Genomic DNA, 12,995 nt, shown 5'->3' with positions numbered 1-12,995 from the left:
AAGGTCGAATTTGAATGCAGAATACAGGGTTAAAGGCAGGATTCTTGGCAGTCTGGAGGAACAGAGAGATCTTGGGGTCCACGTCCATAGATTCCTCAGCGTTGCCATCCGCGCTGACAGGGTTGTTAAGAAGGTATATGGTGTGTTGGCTTTCATTAGCAGGGGGATTGAGTTTAAGAGCTGTGAGGTTATGCTGCAGCTCTATGGAGCCCTGGTTAGTCCACACTTGGAATATTGCGTTCAGTTCTGGTCGTCTCATCTTAGGAAAGATGTGGAAGCTTTTGAGAGGGTGCAGAGGAGAGTTACCAGGATGCTGCCTGAACTGGAGGGCATGTCTCATGAAGAAAGGTTGAGCATAGTAGGGCTTTTCTCATTGGAACAAAAAAGCATGAGAGGTGGCTTGATAGAGGTGTACAAGATGTTAAGAGGCATAGATAGAGTGGATAGCCAGAGACTTTTTCCCAGGACAGAATTGGGCATCACAAGGGGACATAATTTTAAGGTAATTGGTGGAAGGTTTTGGGGAAGAGTCAGAGGTAGATTCTTTACACAGAGAGTGGTGGGTGCATGGAATGCACTGCCAGCAGTGGAGTCAGATACATTAGGGACATTTAAGTGACACTTGGATAGGCACATGGGTGGTGGTACAATGAAGGGTATGTAGGTTAGTCTGATCTTAGAGTAGGATAAAAGACCTGCACAACATTGTGGGCTGAAGGGCCTGTACTGTGCTGTACTGTTCTATATTAACAATTTATTTATCTAACTCCAACGGAGAACAAATTAACTTCTTAACAATCTGAATAAATCCCTTCTAACTACTAACTATGCCTGAATGAAACAATATTCTGATGGTATGCTGCTCCAATAAAGACAAGTCCTACTCATACAAAAAATGAAATTTGTTCTCTCAAAATTACAACCAGGTTATGTGTCTTCCAGAATATTCTGTGCTTCTTTGTAGTTTCTTCTATCAGGAACATCTTCTCCACTATCAATACCATTATTTAGATGGTGCTTTCTCTAAAACATAGATGGCTGAAAAAGATAACGATTCTCTTGAGAGCTGAGGGCCATTAGCTCTGGGGTCTTTGTCCAACTGTCCCTTCTTTTTAAACCCTTAATGACATGGCAATATTGCTTACAATAGGACCTATGTTGTCAAAACCATCAAATTTAAATTTAATAGGTTTTCAGTATCTAAGCGCCTGGTTCAAATTAATTGGCTAAATTAAAAAACTTTGGTAAAAACTGCTGCTTGGCTTGCTAACTGTATGGCCTTTTGATACAAATATTTCAGTTTGGACTCTGAATATTGGAAACTCAAGCACAGAAAAACATCATCTTTAAAGGGGACCATGCAATGCCTTCCCCATTTCATAATTTCACAAATGTTCTAACTTTCCGCTCCCAATCTACAATGTACCTAACTTGGCCACAAAACCACGCTGTTTATAGCACTAGGTCCTCACGACTGATACTCCTTCACACATACAACCCCATTCTCTCACCTTTGTTGCTCTTTAACCACCAGGTCACACTGTTTACCTGCTCATAGCTACACCTCTGCCTAACTAACCACTACTCTGCCCCCAGTATTCCTGTGGACCAGTCTGCTCAAATGATTCTTGATCAGTCATAGAGCCTTAGAGATGAACAGCATAGAAACATACCCTTCAGTCCAACTTGTCCATGCCGACCAGATACCCTAAACCAATCTGGTCCCATTTACCAGCATTTGGCCCATGTCCCTCTAAACCTTTCCTATTCATATACCAGTCCAGAGGCCTTTTAAATGTTGTAATTGTACCAGCCTCTACCACTTCCTCTGATGTCTCACTCTATATGCTTACCACCCTGTGTGTGAAGAAATTGCTGCTTAGGTCTCTTAAATCTTTCCCCTTTCAACTTAAACCTATAGCCTTTAATTTTGGACTCCCCTACTCTGGGGAAAAGACCTTGGCTATTCACCCTATCCATGCCGCTCCCGATTTTATAAACTTCAGCCTCCAACACTTAGGGAAAATAGTCCCAGCCTATTCACCCTCTCCCTATAGCACAAACCCTCCAACCGTGGCAACATCCTTGTCAATCATTTCTGCACACTTTCAAGTTTTGCAACATCTTTCCTATAGCAGGGAGACCAGTTCCAGAATCAAGGCTAGAGGGGCTGAATGGCCTACTCCTGTTTTATATGTTCATTATAACACCGTAAGAAATAACAACTGGAGGAGGCCATTTGGTCCCTTAAGCACCCTATGCCAATCCACAGGATTATGGCTGATCTGACATTCCTCACGTCCGCCTTCCTGCCCATTCCCATAATTCTTGATTCCTCGACTGATCAAGAATCTGTCTTGGCCTTAAATATACACAAGGACTCTGTCCTCCTTCACCTACAGCTCTCTGTGGCAAGGAAATGCAAACACCCACAACCCACAAGGAAGAATTCCTTCTCCAATAAAAGGCATCCCTTTATTCTGAGACAATATCTTCTGGTCCTAGACTCCCATGAGGGAAACATCCTCTCAGCATTTATCCTGTCAGGCCCCTTAAGAATCCCATATATTTCCAAGGAGTCATCTCTCAATCTAAACACTAGTGAATAGGGTCCCAGCCCGTTAGCATTTGGAAATAAAGTGTGGCATGGATGCTAGCAATGTTGCTCACTACAGGAATTGAACCCACAACTTTGTTTATTAGCATCATGGTCTAAGCACTGGAGCTAAGACGAGCATTCAGCCACCATAATGGAATACCAACAAAATGAACAGGGCTGTAGTTTACCCCCAACACAAACAAAATCACAGAATCATAGAATCCCTACAGTGTGGAAACAAGCCATTGGGCCCATCGAGTTCACACTGATCCTCCAAAGAGCATCCCACCCAGACTCACCCCTTTACCCTATCCCCACAACCCTGCAGTTCCCATAGCTAACCCACCTAGCCTGCACATCCCTGGACACTTTGGGTAATGTAGGACAGCCAATCTACCTTACCTGCACCTGCAAAAGTAGACATTGGGCCACTTCAAACTGATGCTGGAAGCCTAGTGATGGGAGATAAGGAAATAGCAGGAGAACTTAACAAGTACTTTGCATCAGTTTTCACAGTGGAAGACATGAGTAATATCCCAACAATTAAAGGGAGTCAGGGGGCTGAGTTGAGTATGGTTGCCATTACAAAAGAGATAGTGCTAGAAAAGCTAAAAAGTCTTAAAATTGATAAATCTCCTGGCCCGATGGGATACATCCTAGAATTCTGAGAGGGGTGGCTGAGGAAATAGCGGAGGCATTGGTTGAGATCTTTCAAGAGTCACTGGAGTCAGGGAAAGTCCCGGATGACTGGAAGATCGCTGTTGTAACCCCCTTGTTCAAGAAAGGATCAAGACAAAAGATGGAAAATTATAGGCCAATTAGCCTAACCTCGGTTGTTGGCAAAATTCTAGAATCCATCATTAAGGATGAGGTTTCTAAATTCTTGGAAGAGCAGAGTCTGATTAGAACAAGTCAACATGGATTTAGTAAGGGGAGGTCATACCTGACAAACCTGTTGGTATTCTTTGAAGAGGTAACAAGTAGGTTAGACCAGGGAAACCCAGTGGATGTGGTCTATCTAGACTTCCAAAAGGCCTTTGATAAGGTGCCACACGGGAGGCTGCTGAGCAAGGTGAGGGCCCATGGTGTTCGAGGTGAGCTAATGGGATGGATCGAGGATTGGCTATCTGACAGAAGGCAGAGAGTTGGGATAAAAAGGTTCTTTTTCAGAATGGCAGCCGGTGACGAGTGGTGTCCCGCAGGATTCAGTGTTGGGGCCACAGCTGTTCGCATTATACATTAATGATCTGGATGAAGGGACTGGGGGCATTCTAGTGACGTTTGCCGATGATACGAAGTTAGGTGGACAGGCAGGTAGTACTGAGGAAGTGGGGAGGCTACAGAAGGATCTAGACAGTTTGGGAGAGTGGTCCAGGAAATGGCTGATGGAATTCAATGTGAACAAATGCGAGGTCTTGCACTTTGGCAAAAAGAATAAAAGCACAGACTACTTTCTAAACGGTGAGAAAATTCATAAAGCCAAAGTACAAAGGGATCTGGGAGTGCTAGTCAAGGATTCTCTAAAGGTCAACATGCAGGTTGAGTCCGTGATTAAGTAAGCGAATGCAATGTTGTCACTTATCTCAAGAGGGTTGGAATATAAAAGCAGCGATGTGCTACTGAGACTTTATAAAGCTCTGGTTAGGCCCCATTTGGAGTACTGTATCCAGTTTTGGTCCCCACACCTCAGGAAGGACATACTGGCACTGGAACGTGTCCAGATTCACACGGATGATCCCTGGAATGGTTGGTCTAACATATGAGGAACGGTTGAGGATCCTGGGATTGTATTCATTGGAGTTAAGAAGATTAAGGGGAGACTTAATAGAGACGTACAAGATAATACATGGCTTGGAAAGGGTGGAAGCTAGGAAATTTTTTCCGTTAGGTGAGGAGACTAGGACCCGTGGACACAGCCTTAGAATTAGAGGGGGTATATTCAGAACAGAAATGCGGAGACATTTCTTTAGCCAGAAGTGGTGGGGCTGTGGAATTCATTGCCGCAGAGTGCAGTGGAGGCCGGGACGCTAAATGTGTTCAAGGCAGAGATTGATAAATTCTTGTTGTCTCGAGGAATTAAGGGCTACGGGGAGAATGCGGGTAAGTGGAGTTGAAATGCCCATCAGCCATGATTGAATGGCGGAGTGGACTCGATGGGCTGAATGGCCTTACTTCCACTCCTATGTCTTATGGTCTTATGGTCTTTGGACACCATGACCAATGTCTTTTAAACATCCCATGATGGTCTGCCGCACCCTGTTCTCATCGAGTGGAACTGGAGGGTCAATCAGGTCCTGTCTGCCTCGTAGCATCCAATGCAGCTCAGCTGTGTCAGGGACTAGGACAACGTCCTCCAGCTCATTGTCTTCATCAACTTCCACAGAAGACTGGTCCCGTTTCCCCAGTTCCTCAGCATCTATCACATTGTCTCATTTCCTGCTCCAATTATGCAGAGCATAGCATGCGAGGATGATGCAGCACACTCCATCCTGATGATACTGGAGGGCTCCCCCCCTACCACTTCCGCCAGATCCAGGTCACACAGTGGAACTCTAACTTCAGCAGCCCCATTGTCTGGCCCAGCACAGCCCCAACCCGTGTGTACACTAACTTCAATAAAGAGGAGGTGCTGGCCGAGTGTTACGTCAAGCAGAGAGTGTTGGCTGCACTTCGCACAGCACTTTGGGGAGTTCTGCAAGTGATGGGGTGTTTTCTTTTTGCAATATTTGCATTTTAAAGTCCTAACCTCTGCAACACTGAGATTCCAATGTTATATTTTCAAGTACCAATGGCATGGTGCATTTGGCTTTTGACCAACATTTGGCACCTAAGCATGTTCCCGCTGCACACGCTAAATGGCTGAAGAAATAATTCCAAATGCAAAGAGGAGTGCAGAGGTGATGGCCTAGTGGTATTATCGCTAGACTATTAATCCAGAGACCCTGGATCTGGGAACCAAAATTTGAATCCTGCCACAGCAAAAAGTGGAATTTTAATTCAATTTTTAAAAATCTTGAATTAAGAATCATCTAATAATGATCATGAAACTTATCAAGAGTCCGGGAAAAACCCATCTGATTCACTAATGTCCTTTAAGGAAAGAAACTGTTGGCCATTGTGCAACTCCGAACCCACAGTAATGTGGTTGACCTTTAACTGTCCTCTGGGCAATTAGGGATGGGCAATAACCATTGGCCTAGATATTGAAGCAGTCATCCTCTGAATGAATAGCAAGTATACATAGCTGTAGTTTGCAAATGGATGCATCATTTTTTGCCCTGGTGATGTCCCAGCAAGCACCAGATAGTATCCCTTGCTTTCACCCATTTAAGTGACACCAACTCCACTCACCCTGGGTATTGTCCACATTTTACAGCTGCCTTAGTGATCAATGTACTTACAGGACTGGACTCACCCAGACCTCTGTTTAGTTTTAACTAGCAGCCCCTGGGCATGACAGACCAGATGTCTCTCTCTCGCTCTCTCTCTTGGACTGAAGCCACCCAACTGCCCTGAACAGGGGTACTGGCCCTACAGGACTGACCACTGCCCGCTGGCTGGACCCTCCCCCAACACACAGTGTCCTCCACTTTGAACTGACTGTGGACTGAGGACTAGTCTCCACCCAGTTTCCGACATGATTATTTGAATAGATGAGTAGAGCATTAACTGACAGACAGCTGCTCCATGCTGAAGGTGTTAGATGACATCTCGGTGTTCCATACTGCACAACACCCTCCTGCCCTGGACAGATCTGTGCTGTCAAGTACCGTGTGTCTCTACACAAAACAGCAGGTCAATAGGACAGGAGTGACAGCCTTTGGCTATGGTCCAAGCACCAACATGCCAACTGGTATTGATGTGGCATGGCAGGATAAGGCATGGCATGCCGTAAGCATGCAGGTAGGTGGTACATAGCTACAAGAGAGAGGAGCTCTGAGATACAACGTGGTCCAATCTGTGAGCTGGGAGCCTGTCCCTGTGCTCAGTGTCCTCACAGCAGCCTTTCAATATCATTGCCAGCTTGCCCTGCCATAATAACCGGCTTCCTAGGCAGCCTGCAAGTGCATCCCAGGATGCTGTTTGATGCTGAGTAACACGGGAGCTGGTCACAGGCAGTGGTCAGCTGAAGACATCGGGTGCCCACTTTCTTCCATGTTGAGGACTGACATTGTCCAGCTCGCTCAGAGGATTGGGCAAGGTAGGAAGCTGGATGGTTGTGCCATTAGTAACAATCTCTCCGATTCAATCCCCCATAATTGGTAAGTCACTGCTGATAGAAATACCTGTCTCACCAGTTGGTAAACGCAGACAAGATGGAGCAAGTTGCCCCCAACACAGAGCCTTACTGGATTTTTTCTAATTGAATTCTGCCTCAAATCTCATCACAACCTACATTGCTCGGAGCCCCATAGTCTCTATTTGTAAACTAGATGTTATTACTAAGATTGGGAGACGGCCTGTGGATGAACTCTAAGAGTTCTTGAGATAGTCTGCCTTATTCCCACCCATCAGATGGGTATGATATCATACAGCCTCCAACATTAACCCTTACGGAACCCTTACCATATACATTAGTGTTTCTCTAGCACTTTATATTTTTTATGAGGGAACGTATAGGGCAACGTCAAAATGCACAGCCAAGATACTAAAACACAGCTCTTTGATCAAAGGATTGTCACTAGCCAAATGGTCCTCATGTGTGTTGCAAGTTTTTGCCATTCTATCTTGCGAGACACTCAAACAAAATGAATTTGTACGCGAGATAAAGGCCAGATTAGAGATATGTGGCCAGCAGTTTCTACACAGAGTGCTCAGTTGGCATGGAAACGTGGGCCTATATCCAAAGCATGGCTACTTGTTCTTTAGAAAATTCATCATCTACAAGTCAGAACATGTTTTCTTAAAATTCACATTTACATGTTGAGGACACACACTCCCTCCACCCCCAACCCCCAAACAATGATTTGTATTTCTGAGCAGCAGTGAGGCTTGGAGAGAGCTTCCTGTTGATTTTTCTGACTGATCCTCATCAAAAGGTGACACCTGTAGCATGTAACAGAGCAGGTAATTATTTTGCCATTGCTTGTACAAATGACAAAGGAGAAACGCACAGAGATTTGAACTTGCTGTATAAAATTATCTGCCTTCATCATTTGGGGAGATTGTGGCCTGATGGTGTTATGGCTCGACTATTAATCCAGAGACCAAGGTAATGTTCTGGCAACCTGGGTTCGAATACCAACATGATGGAATTAAAATTCAATGATCAAAGCATCTCGATTTAAGAGCTAAATTTAGTAACAGTAACAATGGTAGGGTCAGTCAAAAAATGTGGTGCTGGAAAAGCCCAGCCAGTCAGGCAGCATCCGAGGAGCAGGAGAGTCCATGTTGAGTATAATCTCTTTGTCTGGATGAAAAGTTGATTCCTGATGAAGGGCTTATGCTTGAAACATTGATTCTCCTGCTCCTAGGATGCTACCTCACCGGCTGTGCTTTTCCAGTACCACACTTCTTGACTCTGATCTCCAGCATCTGCAGTCCTCAGTCCCTCTCCTATTATCATTGAAGAGCCCATCTGGTTCACTAATGCCCTTTAGGGAAGGAAATCTGCCTAAATATGGCACCAGACCCACAGCAAATGTGGTTGACTCTTGGCCCTCTGAAATGACTGAGTAAGCCAAGGGCGGTTACAGATGGGCAATAAATGTCTGTGATGCCCATATCCTCTGAAAAATAAATCTTTACCAATTGTCCACTGTGACATCAAAATGTTGCCATTGTATTTGCATCAAACACACCAGAGCCAGTGAAAATGTTAGCAGTAACCAGATGAAATTTGAGTGAACTTTATGGAGTCTTTCGGTATGTAATCCTGAGTTTTGGATCGGGGGTGGCACGGTGGCTCAGTGGTTAGCATCACAGCGGCAGAGACCCAAGTTCGATTCCAGCCATGAGTGATTGTCTGTGTGGAGTTTGCATATTGTCCTAGTGCTTACGTGGGTTTCCTCTGGGTGCTCCAGTTTTTCCACAGTCCAAAGATGTGCAGGCTGGGTGGATTAATCATGGTAATTGGAAACTGGTCTGAAAGCCTTCAGCCATTGTATACAAATCTTGTGTCGATCACTCACTCAAGGATGCTTCTGATGTTGACAACTAACAGACTCTTAAACTCACTACTTGCTCATACTTTGATGGTTTGGACAAGTACCTAGAGATTTCACTGTGTACCATTCTGGTAAGTTCAAAATTACCAAACTTCACAGTGAACGGATCCTCTCCCAGTCAGAGATGTACAGCACGGAAACAGACCCTTCGGTCCAACTCATCCATGCCGACCAAATATCCTAACCTAATCTAATCCCATTTGTCAGTACTTGGCCCATATCCCTCTAAACCCTTCCTATTCATATACCCATCCAGATGCCTTTTAAATCATTACTGGGAATCAGCTATTGTCCAATTTGGCAAAGAGATTTTTTGCCCCATTTCCAATGTTTTTAATGCAAAGAAAAAGACTTGCTCTAGTCTTTCTCACTCACTGTGGTAACCTGGATATTCCAGAATAAACCAATATTGGCAACAAACAGCAAAAACCCAAAATACCTCCATCCAACACAGACATCATCATGCACAAAGCAAAACAGTTGAGCAGGACTTTCGACTGTACCAGACAACGAGTGCTCCATGATGGTCCACAGCCAGCCTGCTCAGCAAAATCTATGTGTCCAAAACAGAGATTAAAGAAGAAATCTTTTCCTTTTGCATTCCTGCCTGTTTAAAAATCATAAATAGATGCAGTTTTACAGCACAGAAAGAGTCTATTTGGCCCATCTGGTCCTAGCTGGACTAGCACCTGCTGCCACCTCTCTTCAGCTCACTCCCATACCCTTTTATCTCTCACTCACTCTCGTGTTTATTCAGCTTCCCTTCAATGCATCTATAAATATTCACTTCAACCAATCCACCTGACAGTGAGGTACAGACTATTTAAAACTGATACGTTTCACCCAAGATTTTAAGCTTCAAGATCAATAACATGGGGAAGGGAGATTGGGCGTAAAGTCAATACTGAATTAGAGACAAGGGGTTGAGTAATTGGGGTGAAAGATGGAAAATTCTCAGGTTAGTCCTGGGAGATAGCAATGAAAGACTCTTGATCTTTTCCAGCTTAGACCCCAACATCAATCACTGGCCAACAGTGAAGGCTAGTTGGAAGAAGATGCCAATGGAGACCACTGGGAATGAATGGAGTTGTCGATAAGTTGTTCCTCCAACCATGGCTGACACTTTCCTTACCTCAAGGATGTCCGAGTTAGTGCGACTTTCGTGTGGCTCACTGTACTCCGTGTACTTGAGTAGCACTCGGTCCATATCTGTGCTGGCGTACTGGAAGAGCCGGTTGGTGCTGTTGAAGATAATGAGTGCGATCTCACAGTCACACAGCACACTCAGTTCATACGCTTTCTTCATCAGGCCAAACTTCCTCTTAGTGAAGGTCACCTGCACGCAAGAGAAATACTTGCACTCTAACAGCAGTTTGCACAATTAGTGGACAACCCGAAGCACCTAAAAGGAGGTATCCTTCAAAAGTGTAGCTACTGTTGTAGTGTGAGAAAAGCAGCAGCCATTTGTGCACAGCAAGATTTCACAAACAACAATGTGACAATTACCAGATAAAGAATTCTCATGATGTCGACTGAAGCACAAATATCTGCCAGGACATACTCCTGCTTTACTTTATTGTCGGACTTCTCACATCCACTTGAGTAGTTATGGCTCTTTGGTTTAACATTTCATCTGAAAGGCAGCACCCCTGGCAGTGCAACACTCCCGTGGGACAATATACCCTGGAATACAGTATATTGTCCCACGGGAGTGCTTTGTTAGGGAAAGGTACAAGCTCTTGGGCGGCATGGTGGCAAGCACTGCTGCCTCACAGCGCCTGAGACCCGGGTTCAATTCCCGCCTCAGGCGACTGACTGTGTGGAGTTTGCACGTTCTCCCCGTGTCTGCGTGGGTTTCCTCCGGGTGCTCCGGTTTCCTCCCACAGTCCAAAGATGTGCAGGCCAGGTGAATTGGCCATGCTAAATTGCCCATCGTGCTAGGTAAGGGGTAAATGTAGATGTAGGGGTATGGGTGGGTTACGCTTCGGCGGGTCGGTGTGGACTTGTTGGGCCGAAGGGCCTGTTTCCACACTGTAAGTAATCTAATCTAATCTAATTTTAGGTTAGGATCAAGAAAGAGGAGTGGTACAAGCAAAATAATTTTTTAAAAAGTTAAGTGAGAGATGAACGGAAGGTAGCAATGATATCTTCAAAGGTATTCTCTCTGCCTCAGAATGGAATTCACCCAAAACTACTTGATGGTTTTTAAAAAATATATTAAATGCACATTCCTGTGGCCTCCCCCAGCCTACTGCATGATGTAGGTGAAGGCTCAATCTCAACCTCAGGTAAAGTTGAAATAATTTGTGGTGCCTTAAAGTAAACGCTACAAAAGAACCAAAGCATTATGCCACAGGAGGCGGCCATTTGCCCCATTGTACTTACACTGGTCCGTTACGTGAGCATCATTATCCAGCGTCAGTCTCCTGCACCACCCCCCTCCCCCACCCCACAACCTTCTATCCAAGTAATCATCCAATTCCCTCTTGAATACTTCAGGTGAATCCACCTCCACCAGACTTCCAGCTCCAAGATCGCACAAACAGCAATATGGCAATCACCTGATAATTAATTCCTGCGATGTTGATCAAGGGATGGAAATTGGCCAACCCTGTGTCCAACAGGGTGATGCAAGTGTTTTGACTCTGGTGAGAGTTAGTGTCTTTCTCCATTTCCATAGATGTGCAGTTTAGGTGGATTGGCCATGGGAAATGGGGGGTTATAGGGATAAGCTGGGGGGACGGTATGTCTATGTGGGATGCTCTTGAGGGTTGGTATGGACTCAATAGGCTGATTGGCCTCTTTCCTACTGTAGGGATTCTATGATTTTAGCATACGCTGCTGGCTGCAGCACTAACAAGGAAGCCAAGAATCAGGGTGGGTCTTAGAGAGCAAGCAGGCAGAAACAAAGGGGGTAATGCCAGGATAAATGATGCACCCACCCATTCCGAACAAATGATGGGACTCTCCCAATTCTTTCCCCGTGCCACATGTCAAGACATGTACAAACAGGCTGTTTGCTTCTGTATGACAGCCCACACCAATGGCATTCTGGCAGGGAACGCATGGCTATTTTAAAAATCAACCTAATTCAGAGACATCATGACACACCTAAGGCAGATGGGACTTAATCCCCTAGGTCTTCCGGCTCAGATACAGAGGAATCTCGATTATCCAAACAACACAGGCAGGAAGTATTTTGTTTGGATAATCGGATGTTCGGATAATCGAACATTCGGATAATCGGACACCAGATAACAGTTTAGCCACGTACCAGGACCTTGCTATCTTGTTTGGATAATCGAATATTGGATAACTGAGGCTCCTGTGCTACAATGGTCATATTGCCTAGATCAACAGGTTCGTTAACAAACTTAATTGATTTAAATATGCAGCCGGGCTGATTTTGGCAATACGTTAAAGAAGAGTGAGCTCTGGGGTGTGTGTGAAGACAGTGGGCTTAGGCACTCAAAGTGTTTTATACCATTCCCAGACCGAAAACTTGCCCAGTATGCCATGTAAAATCCAGGCTCAAGTGACTGCAAAGGGTTATCGATGGATTAAGTGACTGGGTAAAGAAACTGGCAGATGGAGTAGAATATGCGAAGATATATGACCGTGCACACTGACATATAGCAGAATATTATTTAAATGGAGAGGGCCAACAGAATGTAAAGTACAAAGGAATCTGGGTGCCCTTGTACATGAACCCCAAAGGTGAGCCCATTCCAGAATATGTGATTGACAAGGGAGTTTAGGATCATGGGGGACAGGATAGTTGGGTTGAGATCACAATCCAATCTTATTGATTGGTGAGACAGGTTCAATGGGCTGAATGGCCTACTGCTGTGCCCATTTGTTATGATCTTATATCTAATGAGATGGATGGCTGTCAGAGAGTTTAATATAAGACATCCCGAGGTGTTTCGTATGAATGTACAGTGGGACGTATTGGACAATGCAGGACTGGGGAAGCTGGGCTGGATCAGGATGGGAATTGCACTGGTCATTGTCCCCACACTTGAATATGATACCTCGAACTTATATCACACTTTACCACGTTGCAGAAATATCTTAAAGCAGAGCGCATATGTCCATAAAACACAATAAAATGTGCACGTTCCACAGCTTTATACAATATCCAAGAAAGAAACAACCTGACACCCTGCTTCCTGAGGACTCGAGACTGTCGAGGCTATCTCTCTAATGTTCTTTAAAGATCCCAGTGT

The 12,995-nt window shown here is 44.8% G+C and overlaps 1 protein-coding gene across 3 annotated transcripts in view; it reads right to left on the bottom strand.

The window, feature by feature from the left end:
- mef2b (myocyte enhancer factor 2b) overlaps positions 1 to 12,995 on the bottom strand; it is a 137,034-nt gene that overhangs the window by 52,761 nt on the left and 71,278 nt on the right. For all 3 annotated transcript variants that reach the window (XM_072594348.1, XM_072594346.1, XM_072594347.1), the window contains one exon: positions 9,899 to 10,102. In XM_072594348.1, coding sequence (XP_072450449.1) covers positions 9,899 to 10,102 — 204 coding nt within the window. The remainder of the gene's footprint in view (positions 1 to 9,898; positions 10,103 to 12,995) is intronic.

The sequence above is a fragment of the Chiloscyllium punctatum genome, chromosome 24 (genome assembly GCF_047496795.1).
Source record: "Chiloscyllium punctatum isolate Juve2018m chromosome 24, sChiPun1.3, whole genome shotgun sequence".
NCBI classification, from domain to species: Eukaryota; Metazoa; Chordata; class Chondrichthyes; order Orectolobiformes; family Hemiscylliidae; genus Chiloscyllium; species Chiloscyllium punctatum.
Note: the sequence above shows the minus strand (reverse complement) of the source record. Positions and strands in the feature narration are given on the sequence as shown.